The sequence below is a fragment of the Cyclopterus lumpus genome, chromosome 6, assembly GCF_009769545.1.
Source record: "Cyclopterus lumpus isolate fCycLum1 chromosome 6, fCycLum1.pri, whole genome shotgun sequence".
NCBI lineage: Eukaryota > Metazoa > Chordata > Actinopteri > Perciformes > Cyclopteridae > Cyclopterus > Cyclopterus lumpus.
In genome coordinates this window covers 7,650,264-7,676,666 of record NC_046971.1, presented here as the reverse complement: position 1 = coordinate 7,676,666, position 26,403 = coordinate 7,650,264, and the positions used below count along the sequence as shown (strand labels likewise).

The window sequence follows — 26,403 nt, the reverse complement described above, 5'->3', positions numbered from 1 at the left end:
GTACATTTCTAAAATGGGCTGAAACGTTCCCTCCTCGATGGAGGTAACCGAATGGAATTTCTTAAAAGGACAAATGTGAGTACTTGACTGCCGACTTGATTTAAGACTTTTTTGAAAACATGGCTCCTCATTTCTAGTCATTATTTATTGTGAAGGGAATCCACTTTGGGATGATTTTAGGGCTTAAATACAAATTAAGGTAAGAGGCTTTTGAAAACCGCAGCATCATAAAACCAACAATTAACATCACACCTGACTTTGCCATCTAACGAGAACACAAAGAGGACACTTAAAAAAATAATTCCAGTTCATCACAACTTGGATCATATTTTCTAAAGTCTGGCCGTCATTCTTGTCAGTAATAATTGTGTTGCACTGATTGACTCCTGGGAACAGCATCGCTCAGTCAGACAAATTAACTTTGTAGTAGCAATGTTGCCGTGCTACTAGATCTCAGAAATTACCTAGGTGAGTATGTTATCATAGAAAGGATGGACATAACTGTGAGCAATGCTCCTCTAAAGCAGTCAGCGAAATTTAACATTTTCAAATATCCCCCAAAAACTATTTAATACCCAGAAGCAAAAAGTTCTGCCTTGACAAATACAAAGCATGTCTGCAGTTTTGAGTGATTTCTGGCCTCTCAGATGATAAACAGCAAGAACCACAGGCGACTGGCCAGCTCCCCAGTCTCTCCCCAGTCCACATCAGTGGGAAACTGTTGTTCATCTATCACCCGCTCTCACCTCTGAACACCACCCGTGCCACCATGCAGTCAGAAACTGTCACTCAAGTTGATTTTACCATCCCAATCAGCCCCCATCTGTTAAGAATGGCCAGACAGTAGACAGTGGCAGAAAATAGCCCCAGCTGGAATCTGTCACGGGAACTCCCGAGACAACACAACGCATTGGGTTCAATGGGGTTGAGGCCTCAGGGCAGGCAGACACATGGCAGCTATTAAAGTTATAGACTGTCTGTAGTTGCCCAGCCCTGTCCAAAGTATCTGTTATTTTAAAACATGATGCCAATGAGTGCAATGGGCCATATTATTAGCTCTGTCATGATGCAGTGTCATGAAATCTGAGGTCACGATGGGACAAAGCATGATGCCTGAAGAGAAAACGTGCACATTACTCAAAACCAACACACATGTTGGCTCACGACTCCCAGTCCGTGTATGGCAGAACACATTTTTCAACTCATTTGACAAAGAGGAGTAACATTATCACCTTTGCATTCCAAAGAATACTCCATGTCCATCCATTCAAAAAGGACAATCAAAAGACGAAAGAAATTCCGATTGTTTTTCTTCTGTGTAGGCCAATAGAAAAGCAGGAAAAGCTACTTCAGAGAAGCAGGTGTGGAAGAAGAAAAGCAGGCAGTGGGAGTTGAGGAAAAGGCTGGGGCCTCTGCCAAGCTCTGCAGCAAAAAAACGACACGCACATTTAGCCCCGGCCAGGACTGCTCAAACACATGAAGAAAGAAGCTCCGTTCTTCATCCCGCTTTACGCAGCAATTCCCAATACTCAGCGGGAGCCTTCGTCCACTGACAGGCCAGGGAGACGAAATTCACTCCTGACACACATGCAAACCACATCTATGGATGCACACAAAAGGGCAAAAACAAACCTTTTTTTTTGAGCATGGCAACAATAGGTACTTCCTGGAATGGGGGGACGTTCAGTCTATCCAGGGGGCATGGGGGCACAAAGCAAGCCTAAGCCTTTTGGAGGCATCTGACATTCAGAAGCTCAGCACCTTCTAAAGCCAAGACCCTAAAGGTGAGAGAGGTTGTCCGAATGATCAACACCCGTCCATCACTCCCTGACCGGCCACCTCCCCTGACCCCTGTCAAGAGCCGGAGCTGAGAGGAAAACAAAGAGCTTAACACATACATAGTTGCAAGTGAGGCCCAGCAAACAAGCCAGCAAGTCCAGTAACTACGCACCTCTAGGAGTGGAAAAACTCAAGGTCACATCCACCCGTCCAGTGAGTGACTCCAAACAAAGAGGGAAGTGAGGTCACAATCAACAAGTGCTTCCATTCACATACATGAAAGCGCAAAGGGAGAGCGGGCAGCGATTCAAGTCGGCTAGTTCAAACCCCGGGGCGGGGGAGGGCATTTTCCATGTAAATGAACCCATTGACCAAAAACCTGACGCTAGCATTTGAACTACCATGTATACACAGTGGGCACCGAGGGGGGAATCCTATACAATGATTGTGTTGAGGGTCAGCGGGACACAGATGCCATGCGTGCCAAGTATTGCCGCATCAAAGCCGATCACGTCGCCGTCCCAGCTGCCCTCAGTCAGCCATCAAGAAATCGGGTGAAGCGCGAGGGAGCCAACAACACTGGAACACTGGTGTTTGGGTTTACGGCTGGAAACGTTTGCTGTCAAGCCGTCTGTGTGCAATTCACTATCTCTAATTCAGACAAAATATGACAGCCCGCGACTTTAGACACACAGCCAGCGACTGTGAGAAAGAGATACCTCCGTCTCTTGCTTGTCTTCACATGGCTTTTAGAGAGCAAAGGGAAGAGACGGAGCGGGAAGAATCTGCCCCTATCTGTAGCCACCCTCATCCCCCGTGGCTATCTATATCGAAGGACGACGCAGGGATTCACGTGCAAGCCCGAAGACAGATACCCCGTAGAATGTGTCATTAAAGGTCGGAGCTGTGTTGTGATTTGAGCCCAGTAAGCTTCTTCCCCGGGGGCTTTTAAAAGCCAGAACCAGGCACAACAAGGCCCTGTGTGACTTTAAAACATTAATCACCCACTCAACAGCTATCTACACTGGAGATATTCTAAACAGCAGGGAAGCCACCCAGGTTGGCTGACACAGACAGGAGGCTGATACAGTTGCTCGAAATGTCCGTCAGTGAGATGAAACTAAATGCTCCCGTTGTTCGGATCCTTTTGATTTGCGCTCACGTTTCTTTGGAAACTATATGTTAAACTCACATCCCTTTAACTGCACATACGAATGAATGAACGAACGCGTACAATGGGGAAAAGCATCCGAAGACGAGGTATCGTCATGGCCGCTGCAATAACAAAAGCTCATTTTCCTTCAAGGTAACACTTTAAAAGCTCTTATCATTGCAACTTCTGTTGCTGACACTTCACAAGTAGTGACGGCATATGTACGAGTAAGTCGAGTATGTGTACGTGCCAGAGATGACAAGCGCAGAGTTAACAAAACAAAAGTTACTCGTTTTTTTTATTCATGTAGAAACATCGCCTTCCTCTCCTTTCAACACGAGCTGTGAAGGGACTGTACAAACTCTGGAAAAGTCGTACGGCCTCAATAGATACAGAAGTCCCTGTTATTGTTCTGGCACTGTCTGCAGCGCATGAAAACAGAAATATGACACATCATTTGTGAGGGAAAAGCTTATCTCACACAAAGGTATCTCGCTGGTGATATACATTCTGTTTCCTGGAGGGCTGCTTGATAAAAACGCATCTCGTTTCATCTCTGCCATGTTCAAAATTATGTTTTCTTCCGCAGCTGAAGAATAATAATCAACACAGCCACTAAATAGGCAAAAGGCTGCCCGGCTAGCAGATTAGCAGGCGTTGTTGGCCATTCAGCACTTTCATGTGTTTGGATTGACGGTGATAGTTAGCATGTTTCAGACAGACAAGGCCCATAAAGTTCCAAACCTGCCAAACCCCTCAGCACTCAAACTCCAAGTGCCAATTTTGATTTAAGGCAAGAGTCCTCTTCACAGGAACATAAAGTGGAGAAAGAAAGAGAGAGAGAGAGAGAGAGAGAGAGAGGGCCATAAGATGACTGACCCTGACAAAGAGTGCTTTTATAGCTCCTCAAAAAGAGGAGATACTGGGAAAGGAATCCACCCCCACCCCCTCCCCACCCCGCTAACACCACAAGTCCTGCAGTCTATCATCGACATGATTCGATAAATCTGAGTTTTTTTGTTTCTTAACTAAATCTAAAGTAAATCCATTGCTTTCGATGGTTCTACTGAAGACAAAAATGCACTAAACTGAAATAAAAACGCATCTTATTTGTTAACCTCCGAGTTATCAGTTCTTCGGGTAAATGCAAGCCCACGAGGAATCAACCTTTTAGAGGGTTGTAATGTTTGTCCGAGAGGTGTGTGGATTCGGCTTTTTGGTATGTTGGTATGGTGATGTTTAAATGTATTGCATTATTATGAAAAGTAAGCTATTTAAAACATTTTGGATTGTTAGAAACATCTTGTTGTAGCTCCAGTACCAGCTGGCAACTCTGTATATATGGTTCATATACACCTGTAAAAACAGGACATTTGATGAGTTACACTCTTCATAATCTACTATCGTATCTTCATAACCTGCATATTCAGTACTTAATCAACCATTTATCAGCAGTTCGATGTTCACTGTGATCCAATAACCTACGAAAAGGAACAACATTCCGTTTTAAGGGCACAAGAAAAAAAAATGTATCTGCTGCTTGGAGATCTCTTCCCCTGCTAACAAGGATTTCTTTCTCTACACTTCTTTCTCTCTCAGCAATCGGGCTGTGGTTCGGAGCCCCACATTGAAACACAGATTTAGTCTGAAGCAGAACATAAAGAACAGAAGAACTGTACACATGTGGTGTGTATTGGACACGAGGGAAAGGAAGACCTTCAGAGAAAAGACCGTAAGCCCACAGAGCTGAATGTGTGCCGCGTGTTATCTCAAACACATTTAACATTAACACATTTAAAAGTCCAAAGCCAGGAAGCAAATTCCCAAATCAAAGACCAGGAGCATCCACTACAAATGTTATGCTAAAAGCACAACACGTGCCAAGCCAGTGTTTACATCCAAACGGCTAGTAGCAACGTGTACTGCACTCCTTGCCATAAAAAGACAGGACAGGCCTGTTAGTCTTGGCTTAGTATGGCCTTCAAAGAGCACATTTATCACCGCATCTGGAGAGGGGCCTATCAGATAAAGCTGAGGAGCCGCAGCCAGGGACACCTCACAGTCCTACCCGGGCCCGACTGGATCTTTTAATCCTGCTGCTTATTGTTTACCTGCAGCCCTTTGATCAAGACCTACAGGTGTCTCATCCATGTACGCATCTTCCTCCCTACTATGTCGAGCTGAATACCCTTTCTGGCTCATAGTTGAGGTTATCCGTTGAAGAGTCAGGATGTTTCTCATTTGCGATTATGTGGGACATAAAAGAATAACTGGCTCAGGCTGAATGATGAATATGGAGGTTCTTGCGAGATTCAGTCAGGGTCATTCACCACGCCTCCACTCTCGCTTCTTAAGGGGGAGTATATACTTAAAAGTGCCTCAGAGTGGGGGGCTGAGAGACCCTCCAGATTTACCACACAGAGACTGAGAGAGTGAAAGGGCAAAGCATATTAAGGAGGTATTGACCTCGCCCATCAGGTCAGTCCAAGTTCTTTAAACCGCCGCCACACACAATAGCCACCAACGGGCGACAATAGCTGGGTTCAGACAACAAGCAAATCAAGTGGGCTGCACATACAAGATTTATTACATCACACCACAAAAGGCCGCCCATGGAGCTCCCTGCAAAGACGACTCTTAAGGGCCTTCCATCGCGGTGAACTCCACTCGGTCACCCCGCTTTCTCTCGAGGGCCTCTCCGCCACCCAAAGGCCTCAAACATAAACATTATAATGAAATTGGGGTAACTTTCAAGCAGCCTCCCATGCGGAAAAAACCTCTCCAGTTCTTTTCATCGCGACTGCAACCTGAAATGTAATTATTCCCTTCCTATGAGCTGCTGCCACAGGGCCTGGGATTGAATGCTCCAGCAAGAACGTGAGTGGAAACACCAGGCAGTGTTGCAGTGCATTTTGCTTCAATAAGTTTTCCAATAACATTTCTTAATCAAAGCTGAAACCTTTTGGGTATCCCGCGAGCCAAACATCGTGACTGGGAATAATGTCCTCTTTTCAGGACCGTGTTTATTGCTATGGCTCAGAAGGTGAATGCAGGTCATCAGAAGGTACAGTAAGTGTTTGTGGGTGAAAGTCAGACAGACAGTGGTTACAGGCAGTGCATTTATGCAGTCTGTAGTCTGTTACCTGAGGCAGCGCAGGGCTCCGTGTTGTTGTCAGTATACGAGATGTTCCTCTTCCTCTCGTGCCGATAGACGAGATGAGGTTTGTTGTGCTCTTCGTCATATTCCTCGCCCGCAGCGTTTAAAAGCGGCTCCAAGAAGTATTCACCGTGTTGTGTCGTAAATGTTCCAATCTAGAGCAGGAAAAAGAAAAGGGACATCGTTGTTGGCTTTGGTATGAAGTAGGCGCTTGCGTATATGTGCATACTACACTGCATGTGTGTAGGTTTCATTTACAGATTATGGCATAGTTTCATTCATTACATTACATTACATTACATGTCATTTAGCTGACGCTTTTATCCAAAGCGACTTACAATAAGTGCATTAAACCATGAGTCCAAACTCAGAACAACAAGAATCAAGCAAAGAGGTGGCGGTTTAATTGCAGTCCTTCTGTGTTGCCTTTGGGTACCAGTGTGCACATTACTTACATGCGCATTTTTGTTTTGACAGGTGCACATGGAAAGAACTCACAAAGAGTATATCACTATCACTATCGGTCATTGTTGAAATTGCAACCACTTATGAGACATTTGAAACCCTTTATACATTTATCAATGCATAAGCAAGTCATCATGATTCGGTAAATCATTTTCACACCTTGATGCACGGGATATTCAGAGGGCTTGCTCCGACTGTGAAAATGCATTTCCCCTCACGACATGACACTGGGACGAGTGACATCATCATACATGGACAGAGCTGCTGACAGAGGAATGCTAATATTGATTTGGCAGCTCAGCCCCTCACAAAGCTTCTTAGCTAACTCAGCCATGAGGCACAATGGTGTTTGTATGGTAATTTCATGCGCGCACTTAAACAGGACATTGGACACCGGAATGTTATCTTTACGGCGGCATTATTCCATAACCATCCCCATGAGTGATGGACGTCTGACAATGGAAAACAAATCGGACATGGAAAACATGTACAAACTGTATGTGTGTACCTTTCCATGCCGCCTCTTCGAAAGGTGAAGGATTAGCTGGCTTGCACCTATCAAAAGCGCTACAGGCCTCGAGTGCGACGTGTGTTGAGCGCTGCAGTGTAATAAGCTTTTGAAAACAAGACACCGGATAGGAACAACCACACTCAAGAGCCCAATGTTTCCTATGTGCTACAACTTTCCTGGAATATTACCATTTCTTCAGTTCCGACAGGCCAGTGTGGATGAATTAAACTGCTTATGCAATGCATGAATCCAACTTGAGTATTGACAGAACCCAGTAAGGGCGTGTGTTTTGTGAGGCCAGGCGGGATGCTTTTTGTACTTCGTCATTAAATGATGCAGAATGTTGCAGCTTAAAAACTAACACGTGCCGTGTTTCTCACTCAATGTAATGAGGGATTCTGAGAGGTGTACCTGCATCTTGTAAATCCCTATCTACGGCGAGTTAACTTTAATTAGACGATTAGAGTTGAGCCCCTCTAAAGTTCTCATGTGGTGTTAATTCGAAGGCTGAACAGACAAATGTTCTGTGTAGTCAATGGAGGGGGCAGAGTTTCAGGGTTTTCCCAGCATTAGCTCAGCAGCAAATCTGGCATAAAGTTTGGACAGACACAATGGTTGCTGTTCAGTAGCGGGTGCTGAACTGGACCTTACATCTGAGGGACTCCTATTTGAAGCGGGGTCACCGCCATGACATGGAAGAAATGATGTTGGCACACATCTGTTTCAGTCAAAACCCACAGAAACGCTTTCAAACCCAGTGGGAGTACGGGAACAGTAGCAGTCAATCGCTTAAGTTAAACAGGACATAATGGTGTCATGAGCCCGATCTTTACACAGAGGTGCATCGCTCGGTGCCGGAATGAAGATAGCCTCATTTATCCGGACAGGCTGACTCACCACACACTTCCATTAAGCTCCTCTTAGACATTTCCCACGGTGTGAGCGGACCCTAAGTTCCTCACAACCTTCATTGGCAGTTGTCTCCTCTTCACAGCATTTTTCCCCCTTTTTTTTTTTGGCCATCACAGCTTACTTTGAAAAGGCCAAAAGCCCCTCATCCCCGCCTCCCTCCCCGATTCCCCCCTGGGGACGGCTTTGAGTAACTCTGGACAAAAGGGGAACCTGCTTTTTTCTAGAACGACCCCTTTGTTTTAGGGCTTAATTATTCCTTAATGACCTCAACCCAACAAAATGTGCATGGCCATCAAGCCCCAGTGATCAGATACGGACACATTTATGACCCTATAGCCTCTGGTGCTGTCTCCATTGTCCTGTCATTCTCAATTGACTGATGATGCGGATAAGCAACAAAGATTTCTTGAAAAAGGATGCAAACATGTTTGGATAAGCGAGTCATACATCAAAGTTGGGCAGAGGGGCAATTAAAAGTGTATTACCCTGATCATTCCAGCATACCTCATGCCTTAAATTGTTATATAAACATGAAAAAAAACTTTATGTGGTTTGGTGGTGGTCTCTGTTCTCCAAAGGTACACTGAATGAGAGTTAACTCCCACTGGCATGGATCACAAAACATCTTTTTTTTTATTATGCCAAGTCTTAACAGGAGTACAATCACTTTATGCATTGAGAATGCACTAGATCAACATGCTATCCTGGTACCGTACACAGGGCACCTATCTAAAATAAGGATTATGTCAGTGATAGGGGTGTTGACGGGGAGGGAGACTCCAAGAGGATGATCCTCCTGTCTGTGCTGCTGAGTCCAGCCAAACACCCCCAACCCCGCAGGATCCGGCTGGCGCAACTGAGGTCAACCCCCTGCCCCTGGACCAGTAACCTTATGTGACCCATGAAGTCATCCCCTTCAACACTCAGATTCTCTCACACAGGAGTCTGCAATCTCAATGACTTTAGGATCCTCAAATGGTATAATGGGGCCATAAACTCATTAAACCCAATAACTCTATTACAGCCCCATAAGATCTAAAAGATATGATGAAAGGGCAACCAAAAAGCAAACAGCTGCTTTAGACTGATTTATGATGTCAACTGATTGGATTTTTTTTTCTCCCCATGAATCAATTACTTCTGTATAGCTCTGAAGAGTGAAACAAGACTATGAAAAATAAAACTCCAATCGCAAGTTCCCAGAAACCTCAGGTGACATCTTCAAATAGCGTGTGTTATCAGACCAGCAGTCTCTGATACAAAAAGGTATTCAACTCAAAACTGAGAAAAGCAGCAAGTCGGCACATTTAGGAAGCTGGAACCAGCAAATGTTTGGCGTTTGAGACTCATAAATCACTTTGGCATTCCAGTCGATCCACTAATCAATTAACTGACCACTAGATTTAGCATGTCTGCTGTTTTTTTTTTTTTTTGGGGGGGGGGGGGGGGGGTTGTATGTGAAGGTTTAGAGGTTAATTGTAGCCGCCAAAGAAGTGGTTGATAAACTAAAAAGCACAGCCATCACACCAACGCTCTTCAATGTGTAAATCCCACTGCCCTCTATCTCAGTGCAGGTCACACAGCAGGGCAAAGTAGTGTCATGCTCAAGGGCACTTCAGTAGCACGGAGGCTTGCTGCCACACCAACCCCCAGTCTCTAACCACCACCACCACCATCACAACAACAACAACAACTACAACCCTGATGCCCAGACAGACAGCACTGCGCCCTCTCCTCCCCGGTGACATGTGTCCAGTCACACTTGCTCTTGTTGCACTCTCTCCCCCACACACACACACACACACACTGCACTTTTTTTCTTCTTTCTTTTCTCCTGCTTGTTATGGGGGACATGCATGTGGTGGAAGACCTGTCAGCATCGCTCGATTAAAGCGTCTAAATAAATAAAAAATAATATATATTTTTTTTTTAAAAGCAATCTCCCAGCTTGTGAAAGCTTTATACTCACGAGGCCAGTGCACAGGCTGAACACGGCCGGGTACTCGCTCCTGGTGTCGACTTGCCCTCGGAAGAAGCAGTGGCGCATGTCGCTCGGCTCGTGGGAGTGGGAGTCCGCGGCGTTGCTCTGCTCCGCTCCCAAGTGTGTCACCGCGTACGAGGGGGCGATGAAGCCGGATTCCGCCGTCAGGTTGAGATGGAAGTGGTCCCCGAACGCGTCGATCCTGTAGTAGACCCGCAGACCCGACAGGTCCCCGTTCAGACTGCGCCGCCTCCTCCTGTAGTGCAACTTGTGGGGGAACGACTCTCCGAAGTCGTTCACGCGCAGCGGCGTGATGATTTCGTACGATGACAGCTGCTTGATGAAGCTTTCTGCAGCAACAACAATAACAACAACAACAACAACAACAAAAGGTAAAAGGGAGAAAAGCGGATAGGCATCAACGCAAATGCACGCTGACAGCACCGACGTCTTAAACACATGCGTTTCCCAAACACTGGAACTCCTAAAATCACAGCAACAAAACACACACACACTACCTTGTTTCGGATGCAATCGGTGTTGCAAAGTGTCCCGGACCAGCGCTGACAGATGACACATTAGTCCAACCAGCCAGATTGCAAACTGCATGATTTTTCCTCCGCGAAGGAACCCTGGCTGTCGTCTCCCCAAAGGCAAGTCACCCTCTGTCTCTCCCGGAGCCGGCTGCCCCTTCTCCCTCTCCCTTTCCCCCCCCCCCCGCCCGGCTTGTCAGCAACAGGTCGCGGGATCCGCGGAGGCTCTCTGCAGCGCAAGTCTTGCAAAGTGCACTGGCCTCATCGCATTGCTCCACATATGCATCCACTGCCCTGCTGTAAAACTATTTATGACACATTCATATCTCTCTCTCTCTCTCTCTCTCTCTCTCTCTCTCTCTCTCTCTCTCTCTCTCTCTCTCTCTCTCTCTCTCTCTCTCTCCCTCTCCCCCCCCCCCCCTACAAAACAAATCGCCGCCTAATGTAAAATGCAGTCTATACTGCAAGGAGGGATCAGTGCCAAGTACGCTTTCCCTTAGCCATCCCTTGAACACCCCGTGCACCCTAAGCGCTCTCAAACCGCGAAGCAACGCCCCCACCGGCGGCCGAGCCAATGGGGAGCGCGCCTCGACCACCACACATGGGGCAGGCTCGAGTGCTCCAGTGTCAGGAAAAAAAAAAAAAAGCCTGGAAATGAAATGCACTCAGTCATCGTCTGGAATTATGGGTTTGAGGTTTGTCCTCGATCGTGATTATTGCTGATACAAACTGCCATGCAATTATTTTATGTCATAATCTCTTGTGATTTTATGAATAGTGTTGCCATATTTAGCGAAAGGTGTGAGAGGTGTCTGAGGTTTCTGAGCAAATTGTCAGTTTATAGTGTTTTTTTTTTATATAATAAGTTTAATAAGTTACGAGAAAGTCATCAGTATCAGCCTCATATCTAGTATTGGTCGTGCTATATATAATAGACCGCATATAATAACATCTTTACTTTCTTTTTTTCTTCAGACTGTCACTTTTACCATCCTGTGAGTGAGCTTGTGTTGAAACTGGCAGAGAGAAGTGTTTATTCAAGCTGATTATCCTTTTTTTCCATGGGCAGGATAGAAATGTATATAAATGAATTACAAACACCCTTCAGATCAATGGAGTCGAGTCACTGTGTTATAGTTGCCACTGCTTGTGTATTATGAGGTGTAGACATGTAACGTAAAGAGCGTTATAAAGAAAGGAAAGTGAACCTAATAAACTGGGAACTGTTTAACATCCTCTTGCATATCTCTAGTGGTATAATAGTCTCAATACAGGCTACACCAATATACGTGTAATTGTACCATATGCATATTTTGCTGCAGCAATATCACCAGTGCACGTCTGTGATCGTGTTGATATACTGCATACTGACCAGAGTCAACTTTACCAATTGATTTTTTGAGTTTGAGTTTTAACTGCGTTGCACATTAATATATTGTTTCGTCTACTATGAATGTATCCACAGTAGTATGTCGTATTTAACTCGTGGGAAATGATGAGGCAAAGCACAAAAAATAATTAGCCCAGTGCATTATGAGCCATTCTTCACTGTCATCTCATGGAGGAAGCTCGACTCCCTTGGCCACGATGTGGTCAGCTTCTCGTTAATCATTTGAGCACGTAAAGTCTTCCACAAAGTTGACGGACGTGTGAAAGGGATCTCGTTTTTCCGCGTCCTTTGAAGACTAATGTCACAGCATTGTGAGTAATTAGACTCGGTGGGCTCACCGGAAACACTTTTGGTTGGTTCCTGTAAGCTCTTTCTTTGACACAAAACATCTAGTCCCCAAGTCATGGCTATTACTTTTTTAAAAGTCTCTCTCTCTTGGTCGTCTCGTTCTTTCTCTTTTTTTTCTCTCCCTCTCTCTCTTTCGCCGAACTTAGTGCTTTCATGGACACATTTCAGCTATAACCACAGTGTGGTCAGTGGTTGCCCAACCACTGGTTTGCCACATCAATCTTTTTGTGTTTTTGCTGACTATTTTATATGTCCCTGTCATCCCAACACACATGCTGAAGTTGCAGCTACAATATATAAGAGAAACTCTTTAAACTAATTGATGTTTTGTTTCTTTAAACATTGGACCATTTTATCACATGCGGGTTCATTCTTACGTAGTTACATAAATGCAGCTCAGAACTTCCTCACCAGGTCTCTATCTAAATGTGTCAACGTCTGCTATAACAAACCCTTAATAAGTGAGTTCACACTGACATCTGGAAACAGTTCAAACTTGCTTATAAAACGACAAGATTCACATGTTCCACTTTCCTCCGGTCTCCGGCTTTTGTAAAAGAATGGAGTCGACTCAAATGCTCGGTGTTGACGCTGCATCTGGAGTTCAGAGCTCCTGAGATAAAGTAATTCATCTCGCCACTGCAACTCATCTGATGCCTCCCTGATGTGCTATTCATCCGGCCTCCGGGCCCTCCTGTGAGGCGATTCATTTCACTAAACCACTGTCACTGTCCTTTCATCATCAAGAGCAACGTGAGAATGTGCAAAGATGATTGAATTTGACAAACATAAACCCAGTTGAGACAGCGGTATATTTAGCGTATATAATAAACCCTTTTTTTTTTTCTTTTTTTTTTTTTACGATGATCTCAAATATATGTTTTTCACCTAATGAAAAATGGTATTGGAACCAGAGAACTCTGAAAAGCTTATAGTGAACCTTTCTTGGGGGTGAAAATAAAGATGAGCCCCAGATGTGCAGCTTTCTCAGACTGTAACAGCCACTGCAGGGAGGTTACCTATTGGATCTTGTACTGCATGGCACACAGGTGCCAAGGCCTCTAGCTATCACTTTTAATTAATTTCACCCAGCCAGCAACTAACTGGCTTTTATCACCTGAGGGACATTTTAAAGTTAGCCATATGACTGCTCTCAATAGCTGATTTAGGGTTAGTGCAGCTACCCGCATACTCATTAATTCTCCACAGATGCCAAAGTTAATGGATAAAACATCCCCAATTTCTGCCAGATGTACGGTCGGGTCCCTGCGCATGAGTCAGTGTCTGCTTCGGGCCGTTTCACATCGTGGAATCCTCCAATTTGGAGTGTGCTCTCACTGCATTGAGTCCAATCATATGGATTAATTGTTGTAAAGAGCACTAATATTCATGAGACACCATAAAGCCAGTGATGCTTTCATCGCGTACAAGACCAGCAGGAAGTTATGCCAACAGTAGCCTCTAAATGTGCACATTTTGAGGCCATTGCTTCACAGATCAAATGACATTGTCTTAATAACAAAGTGCTTATCCCCTCAAATGCTTCCAATCTACAATGATATATTGTGGACTGGGCCACAGTTGAGGTCAGGAGAAAGAGGAGGTTGAGGTTTGGTTTAGTTATTAGTGCTCTTTCCCAAGCAAGCAATTGATGTCTACCGACAATATGATATTAAGAGGCATTATGGCGATGATACTAGCACTTCTTCTCCTGCTCCATCATTTTGTTTTGATGTCCATTATACCTGAGTGCACTTATTTCTTTTGAATGACAACTGGATAAAGCAGAGCGTTGTACTTGGGGAAAAAAAAACCCAGATGTGGCCAAGGGTTTGTGACCTTATGGGAGCAATCAATGGTGGTAAACCACTACGCATCAATAGAAATCATGTATCAAGTATAGCACATTGTATTTTATGACGTTTGATGGTTATGATGCTGACCACAACACATTAAATGACATTTCGAGCTTTATCCTTCCTTAATACTTTATTTCCATTATGCACAACATGGCTAATTTCTTTGGCAGTTTTCTTACGTTTCCTATTTGTATGCAGTCTGTACAAGAAAGCAGTTATTTTTCAAAATTAATGTCGCCTCGATCTTTCTGTACTTAATCAGTTATTTGACACTGATTTCTGCCATAACTGCAATACAGTGCTTTTACTCCATTATTGCCATCAATTAACCTACTCTGCTATTTCTAATTCAGGGAGATACGTCATGCACTTAACTTGACAAAGGATTAAAATAGGTGTTTGACCCATACAAACGTAATGCCATACTAACTAATATCACATTACACCCAATCAACATTATGGAAATTCAACAGCAGAAGTTTTTGCCAGATATGTTTAGAGCTCTCCAAGAATCACTGTACAAAGCACCGCTCAGCCATACTGTACACTCTAACTGAAGGCAGCAGCTTGTCCACTGACATGTCAGGTGATTTATCATCTAGCCCCCCCCCCCTCTTCTACTTTACCCCAAACTTGAGCAAAGCGCAAGCCTGAGAGCACAAACAGCTCCAGAGCCACTCTCCCTCTCATGGTTCACTGGGTTTGAACTCCCCAGTCATAACAGCGATCCATACCTCCTGATCCACACCAGGGCCTTCACCAGCCACTCCTTGCACCGGGGCCGGTCTTTGCTCCATTTCTCCATGTGTAACAGGTCTCCTCTGCAGAGTTTTGTGCCATGAACACGGGAGAACCGTGAACTGGAGGGTGACCGAAGAAAACTGCACTACATCGCAGCGCGTCGTTGGCCGTCGTGTTTGACAACAAGTTCACCGCGACGTTCCACAGAGCTGCAGGGAAATACTCTCCAGCATCGCACAGTAGGCGTAAGATAAATATGTGTATTAAACTCCTCCTGTTGTTTTATAATCTGCATGGTGCAATGACTTTGAATCTTCTCAGGATACCTTTTATTTATTTATAATCACTGGGGTGTATAAAGCAGGTTACTGTGTCACTGAAGGAGTTACCATAACATACTGCCCCCCCCCCCCCCCCTCCTTTCTATCCTATCTCTGCTCCCACCCTCCCCCTTGTTGGACCGTTCAGGTGGTTCTCATGGTGCAGTGATCAAGGAGCTCGGCCACCTGAGACTTGTGTTGGCTTGCACCGCAGATTAAGGCCCCCCTCTAAATAGGCTTCCGCCCCCCGTTGCCGCAACGAGGCTTCATAAGCCGCTGAATTCCTAGTGCCCTTTAAACACAGTGGTCTGTCAACCTCTTTCCTGCTCCCATTGAGTGAGGCATTGTCTGTTTCAGCCCCGCAGACAGCTGTAAAACAATGTCAAAGCAGCATTCTCTCACCACGGCGGCGCTGGCAGCGTCTCATTTATGAATCATCATATTATGGCAAAACAACAAGAAAGGTTGACAGAAAACAAGAAAGATTACCGTTTGCCGAAAAGAAACAAAACAATGAGGCTATTTATTTGACATTGTGATGACTGTAGTCATGTAAATAAATGACGTCGCAAATGCAGATCTTGTATTTTGACGTCCTCTTTTCATGGAAGGGTTGGGGTTTATTATCGTGATGCTGAGGTCGTTACATCACAAGCAAAAGCTTCTGTGGAAATAAAATGATCCGTTACAGGACAAAGAATTCCTGAGGATTGTCGGAAATATAAGCGAGAACGAACTTTGAAACTGTTCCTAATAGTTAAATCCCAGATAACTGTCAATCTTAACGACTTATGTATTTATCTGTTTTATTGTCTCTTGAGGGCAGAATTCCATGAACTGAACATCATGTGTTTGCAATTTTAAGGCCTTTTAAAGTTGTTACGGCTTGCATTTACACACCCAGTATAGCTGCGTATCAACATTACCATCCGTTTGGGCTCCATGTTTCTGGCCACCTGACAAACATAAGTCCAATATTCATGCTCCTTCATCTTTTTCAGTCGCACGCATTTGGGAAATACATTTGGGTCTTACGCTTGCCAGATGCTCTGCCATGTTGACCAGCTATTTTTCTGTCTAGAAAGTCTCCTTTTAGCTCTGTTTTGGTCTCCACCAACCCCCGGCTCTTTAGTTGCTGAATGCTCCACTATGTTATGTAATTGGAAGGCAACCGTGAAGAAATTCATGACATACAGTAATTGCTGAAGACTATAATGCACCACTTTAACCACACTTTGTGTCACTTAGCAGCTGTATCCGAGTTAATCAGGCACGACTAATATTCAATATTCTGACGTCTGGAAACAAATGACATATTGTCTTGGAGAAGTTTGTTCCTAATCATTTGTATGTTGTCCCTGAGTACGAGTTATTCATGCAACTATGCAAGTGATTAATTCATTATCAGTTTGTTCATGTTGCTACTCCACATGTTTTGTCCCCTATTGTTAAGTATTGTTTATGCGTTTTCTACCATTTGAAAATAGTGTCTCACAACCACAACCAACCTCCCTTTTGCTCTCTGCTCTGAGTGCTATTCCGGCCCCATATTTGCACCATATGTGAGCCCTATATGCCAAATAAATAGGTTTAAGTTTGGAAGCAATTGTCTGATTTGAAATATATATGCAATGTTACAAACTCCCTCATCTGGACTCTGTGAATTCTCAGCTGGGCCCCTCATGGGTAATGTGTTCATCATCCGACAATAATCCAGCAGTTGCTGTAAAACAGGAATATACTGTAGACAGCATATACTCAAGAAACGGTTGAGAATACAGTAATATTACTGTAAAAACAGCACACATATTTTACATTATAGGTATAAAAAGGTTCAAATGAAAAGCGGGGCTTAGTCCGCAAGTGTGTAAAAAAGGTCAGGTGTCATGAAGACCAAATTCAACGATTGTATCAATTACTCTAAAATGGGGAGACAACTAATAAATTCAAGCGAAGTGACATCATGTTTTAAATTGACTTGAGGTGTCACAAACTGTATTAAGACATCACACTCATACATGCATTGGGGATGATGATCTAAACAGGAGCTATGCGAGCGCTTCACAGACAGGACGTATACCAGCACTCACAACTCAACGTCTCATGACTTCTTCTGAGTGATTAGGTTTCACGGAGAAATGTATTCCCTTTCTGCAGTTGTCTGCAGGCAACCAACCGTGCATCTATCCCCGCCATAGAAAATAGTGGGTGCTGATTTCTTCTGACATTTTTCTAACATTCCTCACAAGCAAGTGTTTTCAGCAGGGAATTCCTACTGCAGTTGATGGGAAGCACGCATATTTATATATATATATATATATGAAATGAATCAGATTTTCGTGTTTGATGTGTCCAGTTGATAAGAGGAAACATTTAAACGCCAGAACTTCCACACAATCTTCCTGCATTCATCAGGTTTGACTCAAAGTATGGCCGGGAGGCAAAATGCTGACCATTTCACTTTGCAGGGCTCTCTCTGCCTTTTCCCTCTACGTGTCACATAGTGGACTAATCTGGCCGTGATAAGTGGCACAGGCCAATGCCAGAGACAGCTGCCTAGTATTTGGGATATTAACAGCTGTGCGCTCCAAGCGGGCAGTGACTCATGTGATTTGATGACAGTCCAGTAGGGGGGTCCTTGGATCTTTCTGCGGGTCCACTTATAGTTTAGTACACACATACAATTCTGGAGATGGAGCCATGCATGTGAGGTCATCGGGAAAGTAGAACCTGGTGTGAGCTCTTTTTTTTCTTTTTTATATTTCTGGCCAGTGTTGTGCTTTACTCGACAACCCATCACATGTGATTTGCTTTTTTTTTCTATACATGCCGAGTACAGATGTGTCATGACAATGTGGAGGATTTGTTGTCAAGAGGCAGTGTTGAGTAACAAAGGTAATGAAATGAGAAAGTTACTTTTGCATTTCTTTAGTTAATATGTATTGAGCGCCTTTTGTTTTAATAGTTTCTTTCCAATGGTTCTAGAAACTTGAATGTATTCGTTTTACCATTATAGGCTCACGCAACTTTGACTACAATCGATGCATATTGTATATGTATCGTGATGGACTACACGAGTCAAGAAAAAATAATAGAGTCCTCTCTTGGTTTTCATGAATTATACAAATTAATGCAAATCCATGGGCTGCCTCAAATAAACACACACAGACAAAAATAAAATAAAAAAATGATTCACTGTCTAGTGTTAGCTTGGAATTTTTTTATTTGTGTCTGAAGAATAGAGCAAGAGCCAGAAGGTGATTAGCCATGAATCAGCATAATAACTGGGAGCAGGGGGAACAGCCTGGCTCTGTTACTAACCAATACATCATAACGCGTTTGTTTCATCTGTACTCAATGACAGATGGAAAAAGGACAATTTGTGGTTGTAAGAGAGCGACTCTGTGTCACCGATCTTGATGAACATGGAGATCCGTCCACTCAGCACTTCTATGCGATCACTTTGTCCAGCTGTTGGTGGCAAAGAAAAAGTTACAGCACATAACTGCCTTAAATCAAACAGTTATGTTTGTAAATGACTGTTTGTGTATGCATTACAACCAATGAGATACAGCATGTTAACAAGTGGATTGTGTATAGCATTTCTCCTTGTACTTTGAAAACATACAAACCTGAGTAGTATTGATCTTCTCTTCTAACTCTTGGAAAGTCAGGAAATACATTGTCATAGTTTTTTTTATATTCTACATACTTGTTAAATGCTACTCTGTTGTTTTTAATGTCCTTTTTATATTTCTCTTGTTTAGCAACGTGTAACCGGAGTCCAAAGCCATCCATGTGTACACACACATGGCCAATAAAGCCGATTCTGAAACACAGTGACCTGGGTTTCCCAAATGATAGCTTCTTCTTGCCCCCAGTGTTTCGTCTCCCATATACATACATACAGCATATAAGTTCCTTCTTTCACCACACCACCCTCTCTTTTCAATCCGTTGGCATGGGTCAGGGTTAACAGGTGATGTTTATACATCTCCTCAGAGATTACTTTACACCACTGGCTTCTAACTTGAAGGCCTGCTGCCCTCGAGATGACATCTATTCTGTTTATACACACGAAACACACACACTTACATTTCCTGTTCCCTCGTGAGGTTTGGCATCGACTACGGTGAGAATCGGTTTCCAAACCAGCACCTTTGTGCACACCCTTTTTGTGCATATAAATCGAGCTTTGCATTAATTTACAAGTGCTCAGACACATTATGGCATTTAATAATTGATATCCACCTGTTTGAAAGGAAGAGGAGAATTTACAGGATTACTTTGAGTGCCCGGACAACTGCTGCACTATTTGTGACCAGCAAACAAAAATAACAGTGAGCGTCACATGGGGTGGAAATAGATAACACCGCCCAATCAGAGTGTGGCGGGGAGGGTTCACGTCCTGCACGGGATGCCCAGAAACAGACGAGGTTGAGTGGAGAAAATCTGCGATTGCTTTCATGGGTTACTTGATCTTGACGCTCCATTCCTACACTTGAGAGCATTGCGTTACACATAAACTAGCTCTCTGGTTTTCAGGACACACATTCAAGTTAAAGTCCTCCATTACACTGACATTTAAAAAGGTGATTCTCATTCATCATTTTTACATTATGTAAAAGTGTTCAAAACAGATGTAGCTCACAGACAGTGTGTACACATACACCCCTTTCTCTCAGCCCCACGACCCTTGGAAATGAGGATGTATAAGTCACGCAATGTTTGATCTCAATCTTTATTGAACTGGAAAAAGGCAGCAGTATTTGTTGGCTGATGAACATTAGAACGTCTACTGTGGGACGGAAAGAAACTAAAGAAGGATCTCTCCTGTTTTGACAATGTTCCATTCTGCCATTTTATAGTTTTTTTGTGTGAGAGAAGGCAGAGATAGCAGCTAAATGGAGGCGGTGTTTCCTGCGATGAGCCACCACTAAACAAATAGCAGAAGTGCATGTGAACTGTGCAGAGCTGGTGTTGAGGTGTTGTGAATTTGACTTCCGACTGCTGAAAACAAAAAGGAAGTTATCATCAGAGTGCTAAAAAAAAGAAAGAAATACTATCGTAGCTCAATACGACACTGATCAGTATGGACCGCGGGGTGAGTTCATGAGTTGTAGACTAACACTACGTTTCCTTAATAGTTGATATGTATGTTAAAAAAATACAATAGTGCTGTGTTAAAATATAATATATTGAGTGGACAAATACATATAAGTTTGATTATCAAATGTAATGTTTTCCATTGATTAATCAACAATGAATGTGCTTCCAAGTTCCTCCAGAACACAAGGATGACTTTGATCTACTCGGTGATTCTCTGCCTCTTTGTTGAGGCTTGGAGCATAAGGCTTTGTATCAAAGGTATGATGCATTATAACTCCAAATACATTAAATATGAATACATTCCACATTGAACCATTAGGAACATTGTTGTAATTTTGCTTTCAAATTGATTGAAAACTCTTTTCCTTTCACACATTCAAGGGGAATCTGTTGACCTAAAAATTAAAAAATTAAAAAACAGCAGCCTTAAAAAGGAATAGTTCAACATTTTATTATTTAAATTGTTTACATTTTGTTTGTGTATGGACTAAACCAATAAGAGACGTTTACCCCTGCTTGATTGCACCTCGGTTCTGGATGCGCGACATGAGAATGGTATCGATATGCTCATCTCACACTTAAAGAAAGCCAATACATTTATTTTACCAACATTTTTAGCTATTTCTGAAAACCCCCACCGCATTCTCAAAGGCTCAGCTAATTGACAGGAAAGTAGCTCGCAACAGGTGACAATGTTATCATTTTATTTATTTTCAGAGTTAACCAAGAGACCAATTGTGTGGACTTCTACCATGGCGGAGGGACAAGCTGGCACACTGACATGTACGACTGAAGCATTATGCAGCGGAAGCCCACAGGTCCACTGGGAATGGACTAAAGCGGATGGACAATCCATATCGCTACATGGCGATAGTTTGCTGTGTTTAATTGTGGACTTTTGTTATAAGGCTATTAATACATTAAAACTCACTCCTATCGCCGAGGACCACAACACCGACATCACATGTGTGGCAGTTTACGATCACGCGGTTGTCAAGACAACCGTCCCCTTGACTTTGAGATGTGAGTACAATGTGACATGCTTCCAACCCCCGACTCGTCTCTATACTGGTCATACAAATTACTCGAGTAATTTCAGAAGTACGTTTCTTTCTTTCAGTTCCTCCTAAGATCCAAAACGGTTCCCAGTGCATGGTTGAAGGGAAGCTTGTGGTCTGTGTGTGCATCAGTCGGGGGAATCCTCTGCCACTGATCGCCTGGCCTTGTGACTCTCTCACCAACTTCTCAGTCACCAGCTGGAGCCACATCCAGACAGTTCACAGCACCATCACGATGCTCGCTGCCGACCACAACGCCATCAAATGCATCAGCAGCAACGAACTGGGCCGGATCGAGTATGAACCGGCGCTCCTGAACTACGCGAACAACAGTGAGTCGTTTTTTTCATATACCGCTTTCTCTCCGTTTCCATCATGCAAGACATTTCCTCTAAAACATCCTTAACAAGACAGTTAACATTTTTAAATGATTCATTTCAGTAAATATATAATTTGTTACATGGTGAATTTATTTAAAATGCATATCAAAATAAGCATTATGCAGCAAAGAGTGGTAAACACTCATGTTTCAATGATCTACATTAAGTATTGCGTTGTTTGATACTAGAATGGTAGACAGCGGATTTAGAGAGCTTTCCTTGATAACACTAAATGTTTACTTGCTGCTGACCTGCTGTTGAAAGCTGCAAATTGGTTACATTGTTTTTTTAATAGAGTTCAAACTATGAATTTCTTTAGATTGGTCTGATGGTATGAATCCCAAGCCGCATGCGGCCCTTCCTTGGATAATTGCTGGTGTGTCTTTAAGTGTGAACCTGGTCCTCCTCACCACCCTGATCACCTGCACATGGTGAGAATGTGAAATGACCTTGATTGCACACCCGAATACTAACGTCCATAAATCAAAAGGATTACGTTTTTACAATATTTTATTCTCCATTTTCAGGGGTAAGAGTCAACAGAGGGAACCGTGTGATGAAACGACCTATGCTACCTTGAATCAAGTAGATGATGGGCAAGAATATAGTGTTATTACACGACGTGCCAGGGCTTGTGCCACCCAAGAAATCTGATTGGCCATCTTTTATATTCAAGTACAGGAATTTTAGAAACCGTTAGATACTGTAATGTTAGTAATAAGTAAGTAAGAGACAGAAATGGTAAATAAATGCTATTGATTTGCTTTTGTGTGCGTGCACATACTTCATGCTAAGCCGGCATAAATCAGGCCCTCTGTTGGGCCACCCAAGTCAAAGAAGTCTTGACACGCCACAGACCATAATGTCCTACTGCTCGTTGAGACCCAATTGCTTTAGTCTTTGAGTTATGTATTGTTTCCTTTATTAATTTTCATTAAATCTTTGAACTACAAATGAGTACTATTATTTTGATATTGACCAGATACTGGGCAGTCAAGTCTGTATGTGGAATTCATAATATTCCACTTTCAAGATATTTTACCATGTTGTATTTAAACAAAAAAAAGAAGAGGCATTTCTAAGAAGTGTTTAGAAGTGTGAGATTGTGTAACAGTGATTAACTTCCTCTCATATCGCATGGCCCCAATAATGTGCAAAAAAGGTTTCAGACACAAAATAACACAACAAGTTCAAATCCCCTCAAACTGTTTATTGTTTATTCGTCAATTAATTAACCAAGCTTTTATTTTCTTAAACTAAATAATGTATGGATGAATTACAAATAGTGGCACCGCCTCCAATGACACGATTACTGGCATAAGAAAAGGAACGATGATATGCAGCTTTTCAAAAGCTACCATGATCATGATTACTTGAGGCCATCAAGTGAAAATGGGGCATGGCGGATCATTTGTCTCTAAAGCAGGGCTCATCCTTTTACACACTCACTGAGCTCACTGCTATTCTACGCTCTCATAAAAAAGCTTTTCGCCTCATTTCATTCCTTTACAGCAGGATTAGGACCTTGTAGCACAAAGGTGTAGCGCGCACACACACACACACGTACACACGCACACTTTTGTAAAGACCAAAAAATGTATCTTAGAACCACATCCTGTGTCTTGAACTCCTCTCTAACTCCTCCTTTAACGCCTTAATTAAAGCAATAGTTCAACATTTTGAAGTGTTGGATGACAAGATGAATACCACACTGTACGATAAACGCACACAGACAACGTCACACTGTGCTCACAGGACGGGTTCAGCGTGCCGAGGTGTCCCTTGATGAAGTCCTGGTACTCCCAGGCTGAAAGATGGCAGCTCTCAGAAGACCCGGGGAACTTTCAGCCACAGATAACTCAGAGATACTAGGACATCTAAAATTAGTGTTGTCAGAACGTTCCTGGATAAGGAAGTTTGAGATTTCACACTGCACACTGGTGGTCTCTTTGTCCCAGTCCCACTGCGGCCGAGTGAGTAAAGTGTGTGTGTGTGTGTGTGTGTGTGTGTCGGCGAGTGAGCCAGAGATGACACACACACACACACAACAGATACAGACACTGAAAAGAGAGCCATTTTGTGTCTATGAGTGTCTGTCAAGTGTGCGTTCATAATGTTTTAATGTCGTCAAGGTGTGTGCACTTGAGTGTGTAAAAAGAGTGGGACCGTAGTGGATAATTAAAACGCAAAAGTTAAACTGTGCACAGGATAGCATGCATCAATTTTTTTTTTTAAACTCACACTAGCATACATACGAACAACAAAATCACGCCCCCAAACCCAGTGGAAATCACTCACAACATTAGAAATATACAAAAAAATGCACTACTGCATGTTTCCACCCAAAAACTTTTTGAAAACATGCATTATAATCAAGATTTTTTTCTTTTTAAGCTATGCATGTCCAGCACTAAAAACAAAATGTGGTGCAATGGTGCAAATGCTCTGGGGGGGGGGGGGGGGGGGGAGTAGAACATTAGGAGATGAGTTTTGGGAGCTATTGTGATTATTAGCGTGACTGCAATCAGCTGAAGTCAAAAAAGTTATGAGCGAACAACGCCGTGTGAAGGCGGATTAGTCGGTGCGTTGATATTTACCGACGCATTTTATGTCATAGGAACAAAACTTTCACAATCTCTTTAGCTTCAGACCTCAAACCCCAAAAAACCCCGTTCAAGGCAACTGAGAGTCATGTTGGGTTGTTAAACTATTAGACCACCTCAAGGCTGTTCACAACAATGGTGATCAGGTTTCTACATTTGAATTTGGTATAAAAAGGCGGTCGAGGTCCATTTGACTTTTTGTTTACTCTCGCCAAGACCGAGACTACCTGCTGCCAACAGGAAATGGGTGCCACGCCTGGCAATCAGCTGTCCACTTTCACCTTATCTTGAGACATATGTAGACAACCAGTCTCCGCGGCTTATTTAATCATGTTATCTGGGTGTGTGTTTGTGTGTGCATGTGCGTCTCTGTTGTGCGTGCAGTACAGGTGTATGTGATTTACATTTGGTGCAGCAAAGTCAAATCTGACGCCGGATTATTGTTGCTATCTTACACGCAACTCCTAATCTTGGTTAAATACAACCGCGATGAAGACTGCCATTCTCGACGTGTTCATTTTCAGTTACAGTTGTATCAAGTAGTCCCGTGACTTGATAACGGATATGACTTGGCAAAAAAACAAAACAGATATGAATATGAAACTTGTGAAATTGTGCAAGAGAAGAGTGGCTGCACAGTTTGGTAAAAAAAAGAAGAAAGAAACGTTTGTCCCTTTCCAGATCACTTCATCTAACATTTGAGCTGGGATTGCACATTTTTAAAAAGGAATACATTTTATGATGATCCATCACTCATAACAACCGCCAATACGTATCAGCAATGTGCATGAGCTATGACATTTGGCAGGTTCATGACATCACAAAAAGAAAAAAAGTCATAGGCCGGTTTCAAATCCCAAACTGCATAAATCCTGTGGCATGAGTCCATGAAGCAGTCCTGGGGAAGGAGGATAGTGTTTGGGGGATAAGCCCCAGCCCAGGTGGTCTTCATTTAACCCCCTACCCCCATGAGGGGGCTGTGAGCTGCTGTAAGAGCTCAGCACATGGTCATCACAGCTTCCACCCGGTTTTGATCTCCCATCCATCCACCTCGACTCTGTTTTTCATATACGTTTCAGAGGTATCCACTTGAACGCTGCCGCTCGTGAAACACAGTTTGAATCTTTATTAGGCTTGTTAGCCTCCGTGATGGACTGCATGTCTCATCATGTTGCCTCTGTTTTGCAGCTGTGGTATCAAATTATGACTGCAAAATTAGAATGATAATGATGAAAAGAAAAGATGAAATGAAGGCATGTATATAGTGCTGTTACTTGGCATGTAAACTGACCTGAATGTGTCTTTTGTTAGAGGTTAATGCAGTGTTATGGAGAAAAACAAACTAAGACTAATTCAAAATGTCAAGGAAGGAAAAGATTTAAAAACATGAACGAACAATCGTGATGACAGCGACAATAAACAGGAACTGAAAAACTGAACAACAGGACAAAGTCAGGTCAAAGTTAATCAAATATGTCCTCCACTATACATCTTCCCCAGCTCCTTGAATGGGCGTTCCAGGTATTGTGTCCCTCTGCTAGTTAGAGTTTAAAGTTGTGTAAACAGGACTAAATGGCAGGGAAGCTGCTGAAGATCTGAGAGAAACTCTGATCAAAGGCACCTTTACATGCAGCCGGTGTCAGCCCTGTGCGTGTGTGTGCGTGTGTGTGTGTGTGTGTGTGTGCGTGTGTGTCAGAGTGTGTGTCCCTCAATGAGATGACAGACATAGATCTCTCTGGTGTGGTTCCTTCAGAGGCCCTGTTGCATTTTGACAGCCTCTGTTTGCACAACACAAGCCGAGGAAAGCACGCTCACCTGCGCCGAAGCTCCCGCAACACCTCACGTGGACTCCCCCCGCTGAACTGAGGCCACCGTACGTCCTCCAATAAGTGTAAAAAAGGAATAAAAGCCGATCTGACGCTCACATTTTAAAGAAACACTGGAAACACATCAATGGGGATGGTGAATGGACAAATTACTCTGCTTCTGCTAACTGGACAAGTGGCATGTGAGTGATGGTCATGTTCCCAGGTAAAAGCTTTGTGAGTTAAAGACACCTTTATCCTTGACACCTCTTGAGCAAACAAAGAAAGGGAGAGAGAAG

The 26,403-nt window shown here is 43.3% G+C and overlaps 2 protein-coding genes across 2 annotated transcripts in view; one reads left to right on the top strand and one right to left on the bottom strand.

Moving 5' to 3' along the window:
• LOC117732355 (A disintegrin and metalloproteinase with thrombospondin motifs 20) overlaps nucleotides 1-10,567 on the bottom strand; it is a 71,527-nt gene extending 60,960 nt beyond the window's left edge. Inside the window, exons 1-3 of the mRNA XM_034535254.1 lie at nucleotides 10,477-10,567; nucleotides 9,947-10,308; nucleotides 6,076-6,244 (exon numbers count right to left, since the gene is read on the bottom strand). Of these exons, the coding sequence (XP_034391145.1) occupies nucleotides 6,076-6,244; nucleotides 9,947-10,308; nucleotides 10,477-10,567 (622 nt within the window). The remainder of the gene's footprint in view (nucleotides 1-6,075; nucleotides 6,245-9,946; nucleotides 10,309-10,476) is intronic.
• Nucleotides 10,568-19,943: 9,376 nt separating this feature from the next.
• Nucleotides 19,944-22,650, top strand: LOC117732425. The gene is made up of 6 exons (XM_034535360.1): nucleotides 19,944-20,253; nucleotides 20,429-20,516; nucleotides 20,976-21,281; nucleotides 21,379-21,648; nucleotides 22,016-22,127; nucleotides 22,224-22,650. Exons 1-6 carry the CDS (start codon nucleotides 20,242-20,244, stop codon nucleotides 22,348-22,350), a joined length of 915 nt encoding a protein of 304 aa, XP_034391251.1. The 5' UTR covers nucleotides 19,944-20,241; the 3' UTR covers nucleotides 22,351-22,650.
• The last annotated feature ends 3,753 nt before the right edge of the window (nucleotides 22,651-26,403 follow it).